The sequence below is a fragment of the Canis lupus genome, chromosome 15 (genome assembly GCF_048164855.1).
Source record: "Canis lupus baileyi chromosome 15, mCanLup2.hap1, whole genome shotgun sequence".
Taxonomy (NCBI): Eukaryota; Metazoa; Chordata; class Mammalia; order Carnivora; family Canidae; genus Canis; species Canis lupus.
The window spans coordinates 39016556-39040580 of NC_132852.1; the positions used below are offsets into that span (position 1 = coordinate 39016556).

Genomic DNA, 24025 nt, shown 5'->3' on the forward strand with positions numbered 1-24025 from the left:
ATTGGTGCTCAGTACTTTCTAGATTTGTTGTAGAAAAACTGTTTCTCTGGAGGTTTTTTTTTTTTTTTTTTTTTTTAAGATTTTATTTATTCATGACACACAGAGGCAGAGACATAGGCAGAGGGAGAAGCAGGCTCCATGCAGGGAGCCTGATGTGTGGGACTCTATCCCAGGACTCCAGGATCATGCCCTGGGCCAAAGGCAGGCGCTCAACTACTGAGCCACCCAGGCATCCCTGGAGCTTTATTTATAATGAAACAGAAGTAATCTTTCTAATCTCTCCTGTATGATTGCCACCATAAACTTATAAATACGTCGAAGTATTAAAAGTCATAGATCCTAGTAAAACTTTGTTTCATTTCCATTTCATTTCGTATTTCTTACCAAGGAAATATTCGAAATAAACTTTAGGGGATCCCTGGGTGGCTCAGCAGTTGAGCGTCAGACTTCGGCCCAGGGCATGATATGGGAGTCCAGGGATCGAGTCCCACATCGGGCTCCCTGCATGGAGCCTGCCTCTCCCTCTGCCTGTGTCTCTGCCTCTCTCCTCTCTGTGTCTCTCATGAATAAATAAAATCTTAAAAAAAAAAAGAGAGAGAAATAAACTTTAGAACAAAATATGACTTACAAGGCAAAAAATAAAACCCTGTGTGTGTGTGTGTGTGTGTGTGTGTGTGCGCGCGCGCTTAGAAAAATGCCTGGTAACAGCCATTACCTTTGATAGAAATCCAGTGCATTAAGAAGTAGCATTGGAGTGAATGGAAACTTCATGTTCTTTTGTATTGTTTACAATGTTTGCATGGAATATATATTTTTAATTAAAAATACTTTTTTGAAGTAATACATCATAAAAAATTTTGAGGTTAAAATCAAAAGAAGATTCTCATCATCAAGAAATAACCACCGTTATCCTCAACAAAGTAGGTTTAGAAGGAGCTTATCTCAGTAAATAAAGGCCATATATGAAAAATCCATAGCTAATACTATCGCCAATGGGGGGAAAATGGAGAGCTTTTCTTTTATAGTCAAGAACAAAATGGGGATGTCCACTCCCACAGCTTTTATTCAACATAGTATGGAAGTCCTAGTCCCAGTAATCGGACAAGAAAATGAAATAAAAAGCATTCAAATCAGTAAAGAAGAAGTAAAACTTTCACCATTTGCAGATAACATGATACTATATATTACTATGTATAGAAAACCTGAAAGACCACCAAAAAACTGCTAGAACTGATAAACTGCCTAGGTCTCTGCCTCTCTGTTTCTCTCTGTGTCTCTCATGAATAAATAAAATCTTTAGGGCAGCTCGGGTGGCTCAGCGCTGCCTTCAGCCCAGGGCCTGCCTGATCCTGGAGACCGAGGATCGAGTCCCACGTCCCCCTGCACATGGAGCCTGTTTCTCCCTCTGCCTGCATCTCTGCCCCCCTCCCTCTCTCTCTCTCTTTCTCTGTCTCTCATGAATAAATAAAATCTTAAAAAAAAACTTTCTCCTCCTCTCTCCCCCCTCCCCACCCCTCCAAGCTTGCTGTCTCTCAAAGAAAACCATGCACAGACACACATACAAACAAACACTGATGAAAGAAATTGAAGATGACAAAGAAATGGAAAGACATTCCCTGCTCATGGATTGGAAGAACAAATATTGTTAAAATATCTATACTACCCAAGGTAATCTACACATTTAATACAATCCCTATCAAAATACCAACAGCAGACAGCCCGGGTGGCTCAGCAGTTTAGTGCTGCCTTTGGCCTAGGGCATGATCCTGAAGACCCAGGATCGAGTTCCATGTTGGGCACCCTGCGTGGAGCCTGCTTCTCCTTCTGCCTGTGTCTCTGCCTCTCTCTCTCTCTCTCTGTGTGTGTGTCTCATGACACATGTGTCATATGTCTCATGTGTATATGTCTCATGAATAAAATAAATAAAATCTTTAAAAATAAAAAGAAAAGATATTTATGTGTATATGTCTCATGAATAAAATAAATAAAATCTTTAAAAATAAAAAGAAAAGATATATATTTTTTAAAACAATTTTATGTATTTATTCATGAGAGAGGCAGAGAGAGAGAGGCAGAGATGTAGGCAGAGGGAGAGCAGGCTCCATGCAAGGAGCCCGATGTGGGACTCGATCCTGGGACTCCGGGACCATGCCCTGAGCCAAAGGCAGATGCTCAACCACTGAGCCATCCAGGTGTCCCAGAAAAGATATTTATAAAAAAAAATACCAACAGCATTTTTCACAGAGCTAAAACAATCCTAAAACTTGTATGGAATCACAAAAAACCCTGAATAGCCAAAGCAGTCTTGAAAAAGAAAAGCAAAGCTTGGAGGCATCATAATTCTGGACTTCAAGTTATATTAAAAACTGTAGTAATCAAAATAGTATGTTACTAGGGCACCTAGGTTGGCTCAGTTGGTTAAGTGTCTGACTCTTGATTTCAGCTGGGGTAATTATCTCAGGGTCGTGAAATGGAGCCTGCTTAAAGATTCTCCCTCTCCCTATGCCCTCCCCACCACAGGTCTCATGTGCATGCACGTACACGTTCTCTCTAAAAAGAAAAGGACAAAATAGTATGGTACTGGGAAAAAATACGCATATAAATCAATGGAACAGAATACAAACCCAGAAATAAATCCACAATTATATGGACAGTTAATCTTCAGTAAAATAGGAAAGAATACCCAATGGGAAAAAGACAGTCTCTCAACAAATGATGTTGGGAAAACAGGACTACTGTCTTACACCCTTCACAAAAATAAATTCAAAATGGATTAAAGACCTGAATGTGAGACCTGAAACCATAAAAATCCTAGAAGAGAACACAGGCAATAACTTCTCTGACATTGACCCTAGCAAGTTCTTTCTAGATATGTTTCCTGAGGCCAGGGAAATAAAAGCTGCTGCACAGTGAAGGAAACAGTCAATAAAATTAAAAGGCAACCTATGGAATGGAAGAAGATATTTGCAAATGACATATCCGATAAAGGGTTAGTATCCAAAATACATGAAGAACTTAACCAAAAACTGGAATAATCCAATTAAAAAATAGGCAGAAGACATGAATAGACATTTTTCCAAAGACGACAGATGGCCAACAGATACATGAGAAGATGCTCAGCATCACTTATCATCAGGGAAGTGCAAACCGAAGTATAATGAGATAGAACCTCACACCTGTCAGAATGACTAAAATCAACAGCACAAGAAACAAGTGTTGGTGAGGATGTGGAGCAAGGGGGAACCCTCTTGCACCATTGGTGGGAACGTAAACTGGTGCAGCTACTCTGGAAAATAGCATAGAGGTTCCTCAAAAAGTTAAAAATAGTACTACCGTGTGATCCAGCACTTGAACTACTAAGTATTTGTCCAAGGAATACAAAAATACTAATCAAAGGGATATAGGCCCCCCAGTGTTTATAGCAGCATTATCTACAATAGTCAAAATATGGAAGCAGTCCACGGTCCCATTGACTGATGAATGGATCAAGAAGATGTGGTATATACTCAATGGAATATTACTGAGCCATAAAAAATAATGAAATTTGCCATTTGTAACAACATGGATGAAGCTAGAGAGTATAATACTAAAGTAAGTCAGGATGCCTAGGTGGCTCAGCGGTTGAGCCGCCTGCCGTTGGCCCAGGGTGTGATCCTGGAGTCCCAGGATCAAGTCCCACATCAGGCTCCCTGCATGGAGCCTGCTACTCCCTCTGCCTGTGTCTCTGCCTTTCTCACTCTGTCTCTCATGAATAAATAAATAAAATCTTTAAAAAAATAATAAATAAGTTAGAGAAAGACAAATACCATATGATTTCACTCATGTGGAATTTAAGAAACAAAACTGAGCAAAGGGAAAAAAAAAGCGGCAAACCAGGAAATTGATTCTTAATTATACAGAACAAAACCGATGGGTCGCCAGAGGGGGTGTTGGTGGGGAATTGGTAAAATAAGGCGGCTTTGATTAAGAAGTGTTCTTGGCATGATGTGCACCAGGGAATGTATAGAAATGTTAATCACTATGTTGTACACCTGAAACTAACATAACACAGTATGTTAAGTATACTAGAATTTAAGTTAAAACTTAAAAAGTTCTTGATGGGACAGTAAAAGTTACCAGTTTTTTTTAAAAAAAGAGAACCACTACTAATATTTGGTATATAGCCTTCCACTCATCCGCAAATGTTTCCACAGAGTTGGTTTCATGCTATGTTTATGTACATATGTGTACGTTTTTTCATATGTGTATGTTTTATATATGTAGATATATGTATATAAAATATATATACATTGCAGAGAGAATGTGTTCTAAGAATTTTGTTATAACTTTGTGTTATAACTTAGGAGCTTAGTTCTTAGCGACTGCATATTTCATAGTTATTTGCCATTTATGTTGTTTCTAAATTTTATTCTGATATGATTTAAATTCAATTTTTTTAAACATAATGTCTCAGAATTTGTAAAGAGCTATAATTGTTCATGTTCTCTGATAACTTCACTTTTAGGGTTCTAAGGAAACAATATGTGCACATAAATACTTATGTATTATATATGTAATTTTTAAAAAAATTTAATGAAAAGTCAGTGGAAGCTTTTTTTTTTTAAGGATTCTATTTATTTATTATTCATGAGAGACAGAGACATAGGCAGAGGGAGAAGTAGGATCTCTGCAGGGGCCCAATGCAGGATCATGACCTGACCCAAAGGCCAGGTGCCCTCACTGGAAGTTTAAGGCAGCGATTTTTATAAAACAAAATTGAAAATCCACATTGCCAGTAGTACCAGAGTGGTTAGGCAAACATGGATATTTTGATGTTGTTTCCACAAATATTTTTTTTTCTTTTAAAATTTATTCATGAGAGACAGAGATAGGCAGAGACAGGCAGAGAGAGAGGCAGGCTCCATGCAGGGAGCCCGATGTGGGACTCAATCCTGGGACTCCAGGACCACACCCTGGGCCAAAGGCAGGCACTAAACTGCTGAGCCATCCAGGGATCCCCTTCCATAAATACTTGTTAAAGGTTTTTAAACTATCAGTAGTTGGAAAATTGTATTTTATAAGAAAAATAGCATAGCATATCCACATACATTTTTAATTGTGGAAAAAGAGTGTTTAGGGGTGTTTAACACATTTTTTTTTCATAAGTCTGTCTTGGACCATAAGCTGTTCTCTGCCTTAATCTGTACTGTGTTACGAGGGCATTTCAGCTGCAATATTTACTAGTTCATGGTAGTGATTAGTGGCATGGACTTTGATGTCAGGCTAGATTTGGGTTTAACCTCTTTTTTTTTTTTTTGTTTTAGATTTTAAGCAATTTGTATACCCAAGTTGGGGCTCAAACCCAACATCGAAAATCGCACGCTCTACTGACTCAGCCAGTCACCCACCCTTAGATTTGGGTCTAACTTCTTTTTTTTTTTTTTTTTAATTTATTCATAGAGACAGAGAGAGGGGGTGGGGGCAGAGGCACAGGCAGAGGGAGAAGCAGGCTCCATGCAGGGAGCCTGATGTGGGACTCGATCCAGGGTCCCCAGGATCACACCCCAGGCTGTAGGCGGCGCTAAACTGCTGCGCCACCGGGGCTACCCTTGGGTCTAACTTCTCTCTGCAAGGGACAGTGATCCATTGTGAACTTGTTGATCTCTCTGAGCCTGTTTGTCTTGTGGAAACTGGGAATACAGGTTAATATTTGCCAAAGTCTAAGTTTCTTCAGTTAAGAGATTGGCAAAGTTGAGAAATTTTGATGTATGTCAGTGAGGATGTGGAAAAAATAAGTTATTCATACATTCTTGGAGGGAATATATATATTGATCAGCTCTTTTTTGAGATCTTAATCTGGCAATATCTGTCAGCATCACCAGTGCACATCACTTTGATGCAGCAATTCTACTCATAAGAATTTATCTTATGGATATGCTGAAATGCACAGGTGCACAAAACCATACAGTGATACTCAGGACAGCAAAAGAATGAAACATTCATTTATAAGAGATGAATTAGATAAAATTTGAGTACCATACAGTGAAATGCTCTGCAGCTACTGGAAAAATATGTAAACTTTATAACAGGGAATACAGTTGAAAATTATGTCTTCTCATCTCCGTTCCTCAGTGTATTCATAAATAAGCATATATTTTTAACTAGATTAATAGCATGCTGTTCTACACCTTTTTTCACTTAACAATCTTAACAATAATTCTGTATCTGTATGTACCAGAGCATCTTCATTACTAATAACTGGGTAGTATGTCATTGTATGGGTGTGCCATAATAGACTTAGCTTATTCTTTATCATTTATTTCCAATTTTCATTTCCTTTTTTTTTTTTAAGCCAGTCACATTTAGCAGGGGGGGGGGGGGGTTGTAAACCAACTTTAGTGACACTATTGTTAGTTAAGTTCTAATTAACCCATTACCATCAGACTAGCCTTTTAAAATTTTCTTATATAACCAAATACTCCAGTAAATTACCTTGGATGCTTTAGGTACACATGGGAGTATATTTGTATTCCTGAAACTGGAATTACTGAGTCAATGAGTATGTAAGTTTTGCACTACCTTTAATAATGTGTGAATGAAAAGGCAAGGCCCAGAATGTAGAGTGTGATGTGATCTCATTTGTTTTTTTATTTTTGTAAAGATTTTATTTTTAAGTAATCTCTGTACGCAGCGTGAGGGTTGAACTTAGACCCCCAAGATCAAGAGTTGCGTGCTTTACTGACTAAGACAGCCAAGCCCCCCAGTATGATCTCATTCATGTAAAAAATGGGAGGGTGGATTTAGAAAATATACTTGGAAGGATACAGTAGAATCAATTGATAGTGGCTGCTTCTTTGGAAGAGGACTGGGAATTTAGTTGAAAGAAAATTTAGTATGAACCTTTTACTGTTTGAATTTTCTATGATTGTGTACATTGCTTTTTCAGTTATAAAACTGATCAAAATAAAATGTGAGAAAACCAGGTAGTGGATAAATGTACTTTAATTTTACTTCAATAGTGGATAGATGTACTTTTAATTTTACTTCAATGCATAACGTCTTTCAGAGATTAGGAATTTGGTTATTAGGCTCTGTATGTACACATGAACGAGAAGTATAGTCACACATATGTTGTGCCTTTTAAACTAAAGCATTCTCTGGCATTCATATAGTCATTTGACTTTCGTTTGCTTATTGTTGTGATATAAATTGAATATCTTTCCTTATAAAATGTAACAGCATTTTGTATTATAGTACTAAGTTTAAATAAGAAAGATAGTTCTAATGCAGTTGTATGCTCTGTCCCCAGTTAGAGATGTTTATGATTATTTCCGGGCTGTTCTGCAGCGTGATGAAAGAAGTGAACGAGCTTTTAAACTAACCAGAGATGCTATTGAGTTAAATGCAGCCAATTACACAGTGTGGTAAGTACCAGTCATCATTAAATGTCTTATGTTTTAGTTCAGATGGCTCTTTTTTTCCTTAACTTTGTTATCATCATAATAATTCACACTATGAGTTTTAAAGTCAGAGACTGAATAAAAAATGGCATTCTCTGCCCCCTTCCTTCTCACTACCAGGGTCCCACTCCCCAGAGATAAGAAATCTTAGCTGTTTTTCCTTAAGTTAACCTGCATATTAAATATGATGACCCCTATTTTATAGTATTTCAGAGTACATTCCTTTTAACAGATTGCCTTTTTTTTGTTTCATTTCGTTTTCTTTGTGCCACTAAGTAATTGTCTCCCAGGCTCTCTGATATGTGTAAAATGTGTCGTTACTACTGAACACAACAGGTAATCCTTCAGCTCCTTTTTTTTCTTTTTCACCAGTGTCAGCACTGCACATCTAGTCTCCAGCCCTTTCATGCGTTTGATCCCCTGTCTCCAGACCCTACCTCTTTCTCTTTCTTCATTTATTCTCTTGTTTTATTGACCACATCCTTGAGTAGAAGAGAAATTATACAAGGATATGTGGGAAATCATTTGTGAGATTTTATATATTGAAAAGTGTCTTTAGTTTCTTCTCAATTTTCTTAGTAGAATTCTATTAGAAATCATTTTCCTTCAGAATTTTAAACCTCATTTTCTGTTTCCTTTAGCTTCTCTTGAGAAGATTCCTGTTATTTCATTTAAACCTTTAAGTAGGTCCAGAGAATTTTTTAATGTTTTTTCAATAATTTTGTTTCTCTTTCCTGTGTTTTTTCTTTCTGGAATGCTTTTTTTTTTTTAGTTGCACGTGGTACCTTTTTTATTGTTTTTTCCTATTTTCATTTCTTTGTCTTTTCATTTATGTTTGAGATATTTCTTCTGATTTCTGTTGACACTCAAAAATTTCTAATTTCCAAAGTTCTTTTTTGTTTTCTGAATATTTTTTAATAGCATCTTGTCTTTTATTTCATAGATGTGTGATATATTTTCATTTTTCTGTGTTCATTTTGGTCTTTTTCTTTCACGTAAATATTTTTCTCAAGTCCTTGACTCTCCTTTCAAACTTATAATAGAGGCAGGAAAAATCCTGATTGGAAGCTCTGTATGTGGCAGGACTTGTCAACTGGCGAGCTTCACTGTGAGGTTAGTGAGTTCTGGAGATGTGGCTGTTTGTGCAAAATCTTCACATGTCAGCAATTCCAGATCTCTTCTTGTGGCTAGTTTGTTCCTCCAAAGAAGAGTCATCTGATTATTGCCTGAGGAGTATATGTTTGGCTGCCATAGTTGTTGGGGTCAGGCAGGGGGGGAGATTGGTTAGGGGTGGGGGTTCTCAGCTGTTTTTAGTATATTAATGTTTTAAATTTCCCAGTTTCCAGTCCTTTTCCTCACCCTGTATTCCTCTGTGTCTGATACTCCTTTCTGCTTCAGATTTTTCCAGAGAGTAAAGCCAGCTGTGTCTTGCCAGGTTTTTAGAAAGAACCACAGTTATCCTCCTGTGTGTCTCCTTTACTTTCACACAAAATGCTTCACTTCTGACATTTCTGGTCATCAAATGGCTCTGGTGTTTCTCCTACCAGGCAGTTCTCTCTCATACCAGCTGTGTGTCCTACAATTTAACTCAGTTCTGACATTGTCCACCAGACATTGTCTAACTACCTGACATTGAGATAATATCAGACTGCACTGGTTAAGGGCTCAGTCTTGTAAAACTGCCCCCATCTCAGATGCTAATTGCAAATCCAGTTGTCACCTAAGCTTCTAACTAGTGGGCTATAAATCAGCCCCATGACCCTTTCCTAGGGTTCAGGTAATTTGCTGGAGTGGCTCACAGAACTCAGGAAAACCATTGCTTATGTTTACCAGTTATTAAAGGATGTGATAAAAGGATACAGATGAAGACATGTATAGGGCAAGGCCTGATGAGAGGGTCCCAAGTTCAGGATCTTTTGTCATTGAGGAGGGTATGTTCTCTCCTAGAACATGGATAGGTTCACCTACCTAGAAACTCCAAACCCCCTTGTATTGGGGTTCTCTGGAGGGTCCCTTAAGTAAGCATGATCAATTATTAACTGTTTCTAGTCTCTCTCCCCTGTCCAGACAGTGGGAGGTGGGACTGGTAATTCCAAGCTTCTGATAAGGTTTGGTCTTTGTGGTGACTAGGAGCCATCTAAGCAGCCACCCAGAGTAGCCTCAATAGAATAATTTTGTGCTCATTTTTTTTTTTTTTGAGATTTTATTCATTTGGGAGAGCACGTACAAACATGAGTAGGATAAGGGGTAGAGGGAAAGAGAGAAGCAGACTCCACGCTAAGCAGGAGCCCGATGTGGGCTGGATCTCAGGACCCCAGGATCATGACCTGAGCCAAAGGCAGACTTCGCAGGCTTAACCACTGAGCCACCCAGGTGCCCCGCTTTTAGTGCTCTTCTCACTTAGGAATTCCTGAGTGTTTCAGGAGTGCCAGGAATCAGGTGCAGAGACCTATATATATTTTTTCTGTTACCTCACACCAGACTAGTAGATTCCATCACCTCTCTGATTAAGTTAGGGGAGGGATCTTGGCTGCTAAGGGCTCTTGTAGATTTTACACTGTTTTTAACCCCATCTTTGATGCCCAATTTTGGGGATACCTAACACCTGATTTCTGAACCTTTCTTTCCTGTTGACAGGTTTTTAGCACTTTGTTTTTCAAAGTCCATTAAAACTTGTCTGTCAACTTACCATTTTCCATAATTTTGTTGACCTCTTCTAGTTGCTGTGGTATCCCTTGACTTATTACCCCCTAATTCTCTTTGTCTTTGTGCATTTATACTGTTCTTCATTTCTTTACTATCATTTTTGTGGGGTTTTATTAGGGTGTCAGGATAAACTCATCCAATTAAATCTACCGTGTTTCACTGGAATTCTTAGTATGGTATTCTATTATCTTATATGTCTGATAAGCACTTTCTTATCTTTTAAGAGATTCCTGACTGTACGTAACACAAAGTAACTTAGGATGCATTTTAAAATTTCCTAAGTTTATGTGCTAGTTTTTTAAAGGCAGTTAGTTATACCTGATAACATTACTCATCTAAACCAAGCTGCTTATGTCCATGCTTTATGAAATCTAATTTTCCTTAAACTAATAAAATAGAAAAATACTGTTATCTGTCCTAGTTAGCATTTCATTTTAAAAGATAACTTTTAAAGCAGCTGTTTTTCTTTTGTTATACATTGAGTTGGAAATTTTGAAGTAAAAATAGACCAGAACTAATAATCATGTTTTTAGAGAAAAAGTTTTTTAATGATTTGATTCTACCTATGAAGACATTAAGAGAAACTTGTTTCATTTATAAATAGCGTATTTGTGGTGGCTCTAAAATTAAAATATTTGATAATGTTTGTAATGGAATTAATTTATTATATGAATATTAAATCTAAACAAGCTGTACCATATAGGGAAATATTATAAGGAAAGAGAGGTGTTTGATTCTCCTATAATAGAACACTGGTAATCAGAGTGTTACCTGAAAATAATCATTAGTTGTTTGTCTTTTTCTCCTCTCTCAACATTTGTTGCATTTCACTATTTTTACTTCAAATTGCTTGATTCTTCCAATCACAAGATAGTTGTATGAATTTGGACAACCATACACAGTTACATTACTAAATTATTGGTTATATAGAATACCTACCAACAAAAGAAGTGTGTCTGTTTTAGTTTTATCAAATATTGTGGTAGGCAGTTTATATGGATTAATGAGAAAATGCTTGATGCTTGCTATAGGCATTTTCGGAGAGTTCTCTTAAAGTCACTTCAAAAGGATCTGCATGAAGAAATGAACTACATCACTGCGATAATTGAGGAACAGCCTAAAAACTATCAAGTTTGGTAAGATGAAAATAGAAAGGAAATATGTCACTATGCAAATATTACCTGCCCATTGGGTGATGAGATTATAGGGAATTGTTTGTTTCTTTATAAATTTAGCACTTTGTATTGGAGTTAATGTTACCTGTCTCATAGGATTGTTATGAGGATTTTTTTTTTTTAAAGAATGTATTTATTAATGAGAGACACACAGAGAGAGAGAGAGGCAGAGACACAGGCAGAGACAGAAGCAGGCTCCATGTAGGGAGCCCGACGTGGGACTCGATCCCAGGCCCTGGGCTGAAGGCGGCGCTACACCGCTGAGCCACCCAGGCTGCCCTGTTATGAGGATTAAATGAGATTTTCTTTTAAGAGAGAGAGAGAGAGAGAGAGAGAGAGAGAGAGAGAGAGAGAGGTGGGTCCAGAGGTAGAAAGAGAGAGACATAGACTCTTTTTTTTTTTTTTCTTTTTGGAGACAGAGACTCTTAAGCAGCCTTCACACCCACCCAGCAAGGAGCCCCTGGATTTCATGACCCTGAGATCATGACCTGAGCCGAAATCAAGAGTCAAACACTTAACCAACTGAGCCACCCAGGCACTCCTAAATGAGATAATTTTATGTTTAGTGCTTCAAGTGGTGCCTAACTTCTAGTTAACACTCAAATATGTGTGCTGCTATTGTTATTTAAAATTGTGACATTAGCATATAATACTGGTGGAAGATTTTTGAGTAAAGAATCTGAAAAATGTTTTCTTTCTTTTTTTTTTTTTTTAAATGTTTTCTATCCAGTATGTTATAAAAAGTGGTTTTCTGGTATTTGATCTTTCATTTGTTTATTCAAACTTTTTTTTTATTGATGCTAGGGAGACAAAGATGAGCTACACAGTCCCAACAGGAAAAGCAGATAATAAAGCCAGTTATTTTACAGTGCAGTGTGAAAACTGCAATGGTGTAGAGTGTTTTACAGAGGTATTTGTTCTAGAAACTAAGCCTTAAATTACTATAGACAAAACCATAGGGATTATTATGGGTGAGGGGAAAAGAAAACACAGTGGGGAAAAAGGAGGCGTTATGGAGCAAGAGGACAGAGAACAAATAGGAAAGAAATAGAGTTTGAATGGTACCAGCATATAGTGAGCACTCCTTGAATGGAAGCCGCTGTAGTTGCTGTTATTTTGGATGTGGAGGAAGAGGTGGTGGTACTGGTGAAGGTCAGCCCGACATGCCGAAGGACCTGATCCTGAGTTTTTCCTAAATTACAGAGTTTACCAGGAACCTAGAAAAATAAATTATTACTAATGTTCATTAACTTGGAAGATTTCTGAAATAAATTCAGAAGACTTTTCCTCTAGGATCTTCCTCTTGGTAGTATCTTGCTGTCTTTTTTTTTTTTTTTTTTTTTTTTTAATTTTATTTATTCATGAGGGACACAGAGAGAGAGAGAGAGAGGCAGAGACACAGGCAGAGGGAGAAGCAGGCTCCACACAGGGAGCCCGATGTGGAACTCGATCCTGGGTCTCCAGGATCACGCCCTGTGCCAAAGGCGGCGCTAAACCGCTGAGCCACCCAGGCTGCCCTCTTGCCATCTTAATATTGTATAAGATGAATTTTTAAGTTTTCTGTGCATGTAGAATATGTCATTCATATTTTTCCCATCACTCCTTTTCCCATCACTCCTACTCAATTTTCCCATCACTTTTCCCATCACTCCTTTTCCCATCACTCCTACTCAATTTTAATATATTGAATACTAATGAAATTTTTTTGAAATTTTTTAAAGTCTTACTGAGATATAACTCACATATCACACCATTTACCTATTTATTTATTTAGTAAGCTCTACACCCAATGTGGGGCTTGATAAACTTATAACTTGTCATAGATACTTGCCAAAGTAGAAGTGAATTCAGATTTGCCCATGAGTTGGTGGAATGAGCAGTTGCTTGTATGGTGATGCTGTGGACTTAAAAACTGAAAGCTTATTTATAATCAGAGGAGCTTTTATACTTGATTAAGTAGTATCACATTTCCTATAGTCTCATTATGCCATCTGGGAATGTTTCAGAATTCTTTGACAGGATTTTGTGGTTGTCAAAAGATTACTTCAGATTTAGCTTGAAATTAATCTTCCTTAAAACTAAGTATCTAATTTCATTTTATACACAAATCACTGTTTTATGTTTCTCAACTGTTCTTACTTAGCGTTCTGGAATTTTTCCCTCCTAATGTTTCTCCTTTGTACCTTTTCTCTCCAGTATAGAGAGAATTAGTGGTGAATTTCTGTTTTTTGAGTTTTCCTCCACATCGCAGAGTACAACACACGCAGTTGATACTTCAGTTCTTGGACGCATTAACACAAAAGTTCTTTCTTCTCCCTGCTTTAGGCATCATAGGCGAGTATTAGTGGAATGGCTAAAAGATCCATCTCAGGAGCTTGAGTTTATTGCTGATATTCTTAATCAGGATGCAAAGAATTATCATGCCTGGCAACATCGACAATGGGTTATCCAGGTATTGCCTTTCTTGTTACAATATTTTTCAGATTATGTTTTAACTGGATTAAATAATTAAAATTACTGTTGAATTATAAGTATACTCCTGAACTGAAATATACATATAGATCGTTACAAACAATATATAATGACTAAGAAATATTAAGACACTTATTTAAGACCTGACATCCTTCATGTTGATTAATCTTAGAATCTCTCATTGTAAGTATTGTAAGTAATTAAAGAAGAATAATAGCAACTTTTGTATTTCTTTTTTTGTTTGTTTTTTTTAACTTGTATTTCTTAGATTGAATTTGTATCACATCTTATATTTACTAGCAAATTGAATAGGAAAGGTAGTTGTAATCTGTTAATACAGCTGTTATTTTAATTAACAAGGGCATGGTACCTATTGGGGTTTTTGCATACATAAACTTTGGAATACAATTTTACAGTCATAATTTTATTTCTGCCCACTTGCTAAAATTTTAGGCTAAACCCTGAATAGAAGAGAATAGTTGTAACTCCCACTCTGGGCATTTTATGTATTCCAGCAAACAATTCTAGTGTTGTTTCCTATGAATTTTTTCCAGTGATTGCTACTTTGTATACTATTCTTTATATCAAGAGTAGTTCACAAATTTTTTTCTTACTTAAAAATTTAAACTTTTCTGGATTTCATTAAAGGCATACATTTTCTAAAGATACTTGGTATTTTTGTTTTTCATGAAATTCTTTTTATTTATTTATATATATATTTTTTTAAACAGTTTTTTTTTTTTTTTTTTAAGATTTTATTTATTTATTCATGAGAGACACAGAGAAAAAGGCAGAGACACAGGCAGAGGAAGAAGCCGGCTCCAGGCAGGCAGCCTGATGTGAGACTCGATCCCAGGTCTCCAGGATCAGGCCCTGGGCTGAAGGCGGCACTAAACCACTGAGCCACCCGGGCTGCCCATATATTTATTTTCATATTTATGTAAGGGATCAAATGAAGAGATCAAATCAGTATATAAACATCTCTCCCATTCTCTAAAAGGCAGTTTTGCATATCTTGTGTAGCCCTTGTTTGCTTAATAAGCTGTTTCATTAAAGTTGAATAATAAAGAGATTTAAAACAATATATTTTTTAAAGATTTTATTTATTTATTCATGAAAGACACAGAGAGAGAGAGGCAGACACAGGCAAAGGGAGAAGCAGGCTCCATGCAGGGAGCCCGATGTGGGACTCGATCCCGGGTCTCCAGGATCAGGCCCTGGGCTGAAGGCGGCACTAAACCACTGAGCCACCCAGGCTGCCCTTTCCCATAGTTTTTAAATTAAAATAACCTTATAATGTAAAAATTTGTATTTAAATCAAGCTGTTTATATTTCTCCACATGTATTTTAATGTCACTTTATCATATATATGCATTCTTAATACTTCCTTTTTACTTAATATTATGTATTCCTATCAAATCCACTGAATTACTATACTATAATTAATCATTTTCTGAGTTTAATTTTTTTTTCCCCTCTAAATTTTCACCTTAAATAATGCATAAGCATTTAGTTACATAAGCCTGTGATTTAGTCTTTTAGAGTAATTCTTCGGTCTGTTTAAATAGTATAAACATGCCTCTTGGTATATAAATTGTTCATAAGAAGATGACACTGAGGAGGATCCCTGGGTGGCTCAGTGGTTTAACGCCTGCCTTCGGCCCAGGGCATGATCCTGGAGTCCCAGAATTGAGTCCCGTGTCGGGCTCCCTGCATGGAGCCTGCTTCTCCCTCTGCCTGTGTCTCTGTCTCTGTCTCTGTGTGTTTCTTATGAATAAATAAATAAAATCTTTAAAAAAAAAAAAAAAAAGAAGAAGATGGTACTGAATCATAGGCCACTTTGCTCACTCTTCCTTATTTTTTTCCTTCTTTGTGACCATCCCTTTGTCTTTGATGACTTCTTTTCCCCTTCATTTCCTTGACCTGCAATTGTCACTTTCCTCCAAATATGTGATAAGTTCTACATCTTCAGTTCTGCCTAGCTTAGCTGAAATTTTATTTATTTATATTTTTTATTAAAATGGGACATTTCTAGGGGCACCTGGCTGACTCAGAGGAGCATGTGTGACTCTTTCTTGGGGTTATGAGTTCGAATCCCACGTTGAGTATGGAGTTTATCTAAAAATAAAATATTAAAAAAAATGTGACATTTCTAATTGGGTATTTTTTATTTTCTCTTAGGAATTTAAACTTTGGGATAATGAGCTGCAGTATGTAGACCAACTTCTTAAAGAGGATGTGAGAAATAACTCTGTATGGAACCAAAGATACTTCGTAATTTCTAACACCACTGGCTACAATGATCGTGCTATATTGGAGAGAGAAGTCCAGTTAGTAATCTCCTTCACTTGTTCACTCATTAAATGAATATTTGTGTGCCTATTATGTCTAAGGCATTGGGGACCCAACAAAGATAAAGACTGGCCCTGATCCTGCCCTCCTTGAATTAAGAGGATAGAATGCTTAGATGAAATCTCTAACGCCAATTTATAGATACTATAATATACCTCTACATTGTAATGTCTTAAGTTTCTTGAAATATTGTTGTTACCACAGATTGAAAAGAAATCAGCTTTATTTTAAAACTATCGCACTAAATTCTGCTGCCCTTTAGATAATAGCCCCCAGGTGCCATGTTCTTCTGTGCAGGGTTTGGTGGGGGGATGTCCTGTACACTGTATGTAGAATGTTTAGCAGCATTCCTGGCCTTTACGTCCTGTCAGGATGTAACAGCAGGAATCCCCTCCCCTCAAGTTATGACAAACAAAAATGTCCCTATACATTGCCAAATGTCCCCTGTGGGGTAAAACCATCCCTATTTGAAAACTACTGCTTTAACATACAAAAAGCTGTTATAAGCGCTAGAATTCTTTGAATTAGAATGAATATTAATATCTATACACATTAATAGCCACTTCTTTTCTGACTTTGTTTTTTCTGTCTTATATTTGAGCATATTTATTGTTTTTATAGACTGATGACAACACAGTCATAATTTGAATTACAAAAGTAAAACAAGGGGCACCTGGCTGACTCAGTAGAGCATGCAACTCTTAATCTCAGGGTTGTGAGTTTTAAGCCCCACATTGGGCCTAGAACTTTTAAAAAGTTAAAAATAAATATTACAGCTCCTGGGAATAGCTGATTTTTACAACTGTCTGCCTTCATCACCCTTTTTATTACTTCTGCTTAGGTCAGGCCAGCTAGCTTATCTTTTAATCTGTTCTATATAGGGTTCTGGTGATTTACATTAAAAAGGAAGAAAGGTCATAATCCAGGGTCCTACATTAACTTTCTGCTCCATGCTTCTTTCAGAAGCAGCCAAATACCCCTCAAGCATGTTTCATGCTTTCTTTTTACTGCTCTGCTCTTCAAAGTTGCACTAATATGATAGTCACTAGCCACATATGGCTACTTAAATTCAAATTAATTAAAATCACATAATTCCATTCCTCAGTTGTATGAATCACTTCTCAGGGGTTCAGTACCCACGTGTGGCTAATGACTACTATATTGGGCAGCACAGATAACATTTTCATCATCCTAGCAAGTTCTGTTGAATAGTATTGATCTGAGGGATAACTGTGAACTTACTGAAATTATTTTATTCTTTTTTAAAAATATATTTATTTATTCATGAGAAACACGGCGCAGAGACATAGGCAGAGGGAGAAGCAGGCTCCATGCAGGGAGCTGGACCTGGGACTTGATCCTGGGTCTCCAGGATCACGCCCTGGGCTGAAGGCAGCGCTAAACCGCTGAGCCACCTGGGCTGCCCAATTTTATTATTCTTAAACCTAAATACTGGGGCGTTAGTGGGGAAAATTCAGACTCATTATCCAGCCCTCTATAAATTACTTTTTTTTTTCATTTAGGATTGGTATTGTGTCATGAGGATTAGAACAAAAATATTCTGAAGGAAGTAAAGTGTCATCCTTAAAAGAATTCAATAGCTTTCTTGCCAAAAGATAGAATGCTTCAGGTTATTCCTTGAATTAACCCACTAATAATTAGGGATTTCAAATACCACATATTCTTTATTTACTATAGCATACTTCATTAGGTTAGGTTTAACAAGATACTTCAACGTTGAGTATGAAGAGTGAAACATGGAAACTTCTCATAGCCTTCAAAGGCAAAATCACTGGTTTTCTGTTACTAAATAGAAGCAGAAATAGGAATCTAAGAGTTTTACAGGGGTGCCTGCTGGCTCAGTTAGTGGGACATGAGACTCTCTTGGTCTGGGTGTCATGACTTCGAACCCCATATTCACTGTAGAGATTACTTAAAAATAAAATATTTTAAAAATTGTTTTAAAAAAGTCTAAGAGTTTTCCATAATTAAGGTTTGTCAGTACCACTAAGATAGGCAAAAAAAATTTAAAATGCAAAGAGCGTGACGCCTGGTGGCTCAGCAGTTGAGTCTCTACCTTTGGCTCCAGTCATGATCCTAAGATCCTGGGATTGAGTCCCACATTGGGCTCCCAGGAGGGAGCCTACTTCTCCCTCTGCTTATGTCTCTGCCCCTCTCTCTATGTGTCTCTCATGAATAAATAAATAAAATATTTAAAATACAAAGAGTAGCTGTAGTTAACTAGAATTTAACTAAATTTTTTAACTCTAAAGAATATGGATTTACCTGATTATTTTCTTTTTCCTTTTATTATAAAAGTAATGCAGTCTAGTTGTAGGGGGAAATTGTACTGAATTGCATAAATTTAAACATCAAAATCTCTTACTCTCTCTCTCTTCCCATACCCCATTCTTTAGAATGAGCTACATTAGTGTGGGTCCTTCCAAACCTTATTAAGTACGTTTGCGAACAGGTATGCACAGCAACCTAGGCAGTGGTATTATGCACATTGTTTTATTTTTTTCATTTAATATATCATGGCCATATTTCCATGAGTACTACTGGTACTGTTAATAATAGTTACCATTTATTTATTTTTAAAAGATTTTATTTAGAGAGAGAGGGAGAGAATCTATAGCAGATTCTGCACTGATTGTGGAAACCAACACAGGGCTCAATTCCACGACCTTGAGATCATGACCTGAGCTGACATCAAGAGTTGGATGCTCAACCAACTGAGCCACCCAGGTGCCCCACCCATTACCACTTATTAAGCATTTACTACATGCCAGGAATTCTTATTTAATTTTTATAACAACACTGTAAGATATCAGATGAAGAATTTGAGGTTCAGTACCATTCTATAATGCACCTAAGAGCACAGAGATAATAATTGATAGGACTAAGATTAGAAGCTAAGCAGTCTGGAGCACCTGGCGGGCTCAGTTTATAGAGCATGCAACTCTTGATCTTGGCGTCGTGAGCCCATAGGGTTGTGACTTCAAGCCCCATGTTGAGTGTAGAGACAACTTAGAAAAACAAAACCAAAACAAGCTAGGCACTCTGACCTCAAAGTGTATATTTTAACCATTAAGATAGATCATGCCTTAGTGCATATGTATGTGGATAAAATTCTTTAGGTATTGCCAAAATGAGATTAAGAATCTCTACAGGGATGGCTGGCTGGGTCAGCTGTTGAACATCTGCCTTCAGCTCGGGGTGTGATCCCGGGGTTCTGGGATTGAGTCCCACATCGGGCTCCCTTCATGGAGCCTGCTTCTATCTCTGCCTGTGTCTCTGCCTCTCTCCCTGTCTCTCATGAATAAATAAAATCTTAAAAAAAAAAAAGTCTTCTACAATGATTAATAAAGACATGCAGGGACATGGTTTGAAAAATAACTGGAAACATTAGATCATGTAAAAATAGTCAGAAAAAACCTTTTCATAATGCTGAATGAGTTTATCATTATAGTAGTCCCCCCTTACCTGCAGCTTTGCTTTCTGAGGTTTCAGTTACTCACAGTCAAATGTGGTCCAGAAACATGTGATCCTCTGATGATCCTGTGTATGGTGAGACATTATTAGGTAGTATAACTTAAGGCTACATCACAATGCCTGTCATTCACCTCACTTCATCTTATTATTTAGGCATTTCATTATCTTAAATCATTACAAGAAGGATGAGTTACAGTCTCGTAAGATATTTTGAGGGGTGCCTGGGTGGCTCAAGCAGTTAAACATCTGCTTTCAGCTCATCAGGTCATAATCCCAGATTGCTGGGATCAAGCCCCATGTTGGGCTCCCTTCTCAGCAGGGAGCCTGCTTCTTCCTCTCCCACTCCCCCTGCTTGCACTCTCTTTCTCTCTCTCTCTCTCTCTCTCTCTCTCAAATAAAATCTTTTTTTAAAAAAAGGTATTTTGAGAGAGACTACATATAACTTTTATTACAGTGACTATATTATAAGTGTTCTATTTTATTCTTAATCTCTTAGTGTGCCAATAAATTAAGCTTTATCATAAGTATGTGTATAGGAAAAAACATATATAGAATTTGATACTCTGTGATTTCAGGCATCTACTGGGCATTTGGGAACCTATCCTCTGTGGAGAAAGAGGGACTACTATACTCGGAAAAAAATGCTGTCCTAACAGCTCTGCAATAATATCAAGATTACTGAACTTTAGTCAGTGACTTACTCAGTTGAGCAAGTCTGTAGTAAAGCTAAATTCTGGTATTCCCTTGAAATTTGTTGTAATTAGATCTAAATTATACTTAATCTGGTTAAAGGGAAGAGAAAGGGAGTGTCCATTTTGACTGGTTATCACATCATAATTAGTAATCTTGTTTTAGAACATAAAAAGTACACATTTGTGTTGATTTCTCATTTTTATTCTTTGTCTATACAATTTCCATGCTATTTATTATTACAGCTCCTAAGATTATGTAGTTCTCCTTTTTTAATGACTCAGGATTTGTTGGGCATAAGTAGACCTTAGGCTCTTTGCCAAGATTGTTTTACCAATAAAAGTAAAACCTCTTGTTTTAGCTGCCATTTTCTTCAAAGAGAAAGCCTAAATTAAAGGAAATCTCCCACATCAGTTTATTTTCCTGTTGTAAATTGAGCCTTTGTGTTAGTTAGGTATCCTTTCCTGAATTGGTTACAAATTTACAGGATGGAGGAACAATGTAACTATGAATTGAAAAACTGCAGACTTGAAGGATTTTCTCTAAATTAGATATGACCTAGACCTAGTCACAGCCCACTAAGATAGATGAAAGCACATATCCAAGCTGTGCCACAGTCTTATTAAAACTGTTTCTAATTATTGCACTGCTCTTAAAATTTATATACATATTTCTTTGTGGTCTTTTTCTTGTAGGTACACTCTGGAAATGATCAAACTAGTACCGCATAATGAAAGCGCATGGAACTATTTGAAAGGGTAAGCAATAGTTTTGGATTATTTTATATAAAACCCACCTATTGATGTGATGTATCATGGAATATGTTCTGTTAATTAGGTTCCAAAAGGATACTAAAGAATTTTCCATTTTTCTGGGTCTAAGAGAAGTAGACCAGTGTAAGATGATAACACCCAAGAACAGTGCCTTCTATCCTCTTCACCTCTGAAGCACATACCAGCACAGTTTTTAGAATAGTCCATGGCTAAACAGTAATACAATTAGAATTGTATTTATGAATCCTATAGTGTTTATGTCAAGGAATGGGATATACACAGCTTCCATTTAGCTCAGGAGCATAGTAAAGACAAAACAAACTATTTAAAAGCAGATTGCACAGATGCATAGCCAGCCTTTCTATTTTCAATTCTAGAGATCTCCTTTTACAAATTTCATTCCTTAAATTGACAAGGTTTCACTCGAGTGGCCACTGATATAATCAGGCTCCTTTTTTAGCTTAGAGGTCTCCCTGGAAACCAGGCCCAAAAAGCATAAAGTTTGGAGCCCAGTCACATTTGGAGATGAATCCTATAAGATCTGGAGAGCTATAAGCTATAAAGAACCATCTCAAGAAGAAACAGAAATATCTCTCCTGTTTTCTTCCTTTGTAATTTCAAGATGATGGTTTATTTTCTGATTTAATTGTGTGTGTTGCAGTTTGAGTTATAAATGATCACTTAAGTTTCATTATTTTTAACTAATTGTACTCAGCTGAAAATTATCCATAATAAAACTTACATAATTTAAAAACTTCATTTAGTTTTAACTTCATTTAAAATAAGTCTCCTCTGGGCAGCCCAGGTGGCTAAGCGGTTTAGTGCCACCTTCAGCCCAGGGCCTCATCCTGGAGACCCAGGATTGAGTCCCACGTTGGGCTCCCTGCATGGAGCCTGCTTCTCCCTCTGTGCCTCTGCATCTCTCTCTCTGTCTTTCATGAATAAATAAAAATTAAATCTTTAAAAAAAAAAAAAAAAGTCTCCTTTTGTTCATGTTACAGAGGTCATCTTTCCTTAATCTATTATTTTTGTTCTTCCTTCTCAAAATTGAGAATAATCTTTTTTTAGGATTTTACAGGATCGTGGTCTTTCCAGATACCCCAATCTGTTAAGTCAGTTACTTGATTTACAACCAAGTCACAGTTCCCCCTACCTGATTGCCTTTCTCGTGGATATCTATGAAGACATGCTAGAAAACCAATGTGACAACAAGGAGGACATTCTTAATAAAGCATTAGAGGTAAGCCAGTAGAACTCTGCTCTCCTTGGTGTCTCAGAATTCAGCCTCCCCAGTGCCACTATATTCATGCCCTTTTCAGTGTGTTCACTCAGGAGTTCAGCTCAGGTCTATAAAACACACATCACCAGTGAGCATGATAAATAATTATAATGATATCTCTCATTTGAACATGATCTTAGTTTAACTGTTGACTCAAAAGCATTTGCCCTAGAGATTGATTTACATATGATCTTTAAAGAATTTTTGTTTTTCATTTTCAGTTGTGTGAAATTCTAGCTAAAGAAAAGGACACTATAAGAAAGGAATATTGGAGATATATTGGAAGATCCCTTCAAAGCAAACATAGCACAGAGAGTGACCCACCAACAAATGTACAGCAATAACACCATCTGGAAGAACTCGATGGAATGCTTTTATTTTTTTAAGAGACTCTAATGCAGGAGTTTAAAGCGATCATTCCCTTTGCCTGTGGTGCAAAACGTGCATTGCACAGGTATTGCTTTTTAACAGAACTAAGTGTGATGCTCTTTGGGTGCTGCTGCTATTCAGACTAGTAATTGATTCTTTTAAAGCAAAGTAATTTGAGGGGAGGGAAAAGAAAGTCCCATGAAGGAACTTTTGTAGTATTATCAACATTTACTCTAATCCCTTAGTATCAGCTCCTCCCTGAAGAGTATATGTGTCAGGATTTGCAGCATTAATGAAAGCAGGTAACTTGTATGTAATGGATATAAGGTAACTTAAATTTGGGTTCAGGAAGCAGGGAATGTAACTGTTACATTAGAGCTGCTATGCCACACTCACAGTATCTTACTATCACTGTAACCAACTAATGCCAAAAGAATGGTTTTGTAATAAAATTATAGATGTATCCTAAAACTTGACATAGTAGTTTGTTTTTGTTTTTTTTTTAATAGTATTTTTGTACGAAGGATGTTGTCTCAGCTTAGAAAAAGCCATTGAGAAAGAAAATATTGTCATAAAACTACAGAAACATGATCTCTCTCTCTCTTTTTTAAAAATTTTATTTATTTATTCATGAGAGAGACAGAGAGAGGCAGAGACACAGGCAGAGGGAGAACCAGGCTCCCCCAGGCAGCCTGATGTGGGACTTGATCCCGGGATTCCAGGAACATGCCCTGTGCTGAAGGCAGACGCTCAACCGCTGAGCCACCCAGGCATCCCAGAAACATGATCATGTTAAAGGAAATGTTATTAGAAGGCAAATTGGTCAGTTCCTGACTTCAACAAGGTCTACTCAAGGTAGTTTAGACCTACATGGTGAGATGAGCACTGGATGTTAGATGTTGGCAAATTGAATTTAAATAAAATTTTTTAATTTTTTTTTTTTTTTTGATTTATGATAGAGAGAGAGAGGCAGAGACATAGGCAGAGGGAGAAGCAGGCTCCATGCACCGGGAGCCTGACGTGGGATTCGATCCTGAGTCTCCAGGATCGCGCCCTGGGCCAAAGGCAGGCGCTAAACCACTGCGCCACCCAGGGATCCCTAAATAAAATTTTTTAAAAGATAGTTTAGACCTATAGGATTTATTAAGGTATATAGATAACTCACAGAATAATTGCCTGATCATTCAGAAATATATCCCAAAACCACACTACAGAACTGGGACATCAAACTGCTGTTGCCTGTTCTAGGATCAGGAAACTGCTGAATGAGGCTAC

At 37.1% G+C, this 24025-nt stretch overlaps 1 protein-coding gene and 1 long non-coding RNA gene across 4 annotated transcripts in view; one reads left to right on the plus strand and one right to left on the minus strand.

Annotated features, from left to right (window-relative positions):
- Positions 1 to 23226, plus strand: part of FNTA (farnesyltransferase, CAAX box, subunit alpha) — a 28911-nt gene extending 5685 nt beyond the window's left edge. The window contains exons 3-9 of one of the 3 annotated variants that reach the window (XM_072776689.1): positions 7289 to 7403; positions 11177 to 11281; positions 13646 to 13772; positions 15974 to 16122; positions 21025 to 21087; positions 22171 to 22342; positions 22603 to 23226. In XM_072776689.1, the coding sequence (XP_072632790.1) occupies positions 7289 to 7403; positions 11177 to 11281; positions 13646 to 13772; positions 15974 to 16122; positions 21025 to 21087; positions 22171 to 22342; positions 22603 to 22725 (854 nt within the window). In that variant the 3' untranslated portion in view covers positions 22726 to 23226. Of the gene's footprint in view, positions 1 to 7288; positions 7404 to 11176; positions 11282 to 13645; positions 13773 to 15973; positions 16123 to 21024; positions 21088 to 21562; positions 21857 to 22170; positions 22343 to 22602 lie in introns of those variants that run through there. The other 2 variants (XM_072776691.1, XM_072776690.1) reach the window with 2 other exon arrangements.
- LOC140604938 (uncharacterized) overlaps positions 1 to 24025 on the minus strand; it is a 35870-nt gene that overhangs the window by 5228 nt on the left and 6617 nt on the right. The window contains exon 2 of the long non-coding RNA XR_012007739.1: positions 19631 to 19705. This is a non-coding gene — a long non-coding RNA (uncharacterized lncRNA). The remainder of the gene's footprint in view (positions 1 to 19630; positions 19706 to 24025) is intronic.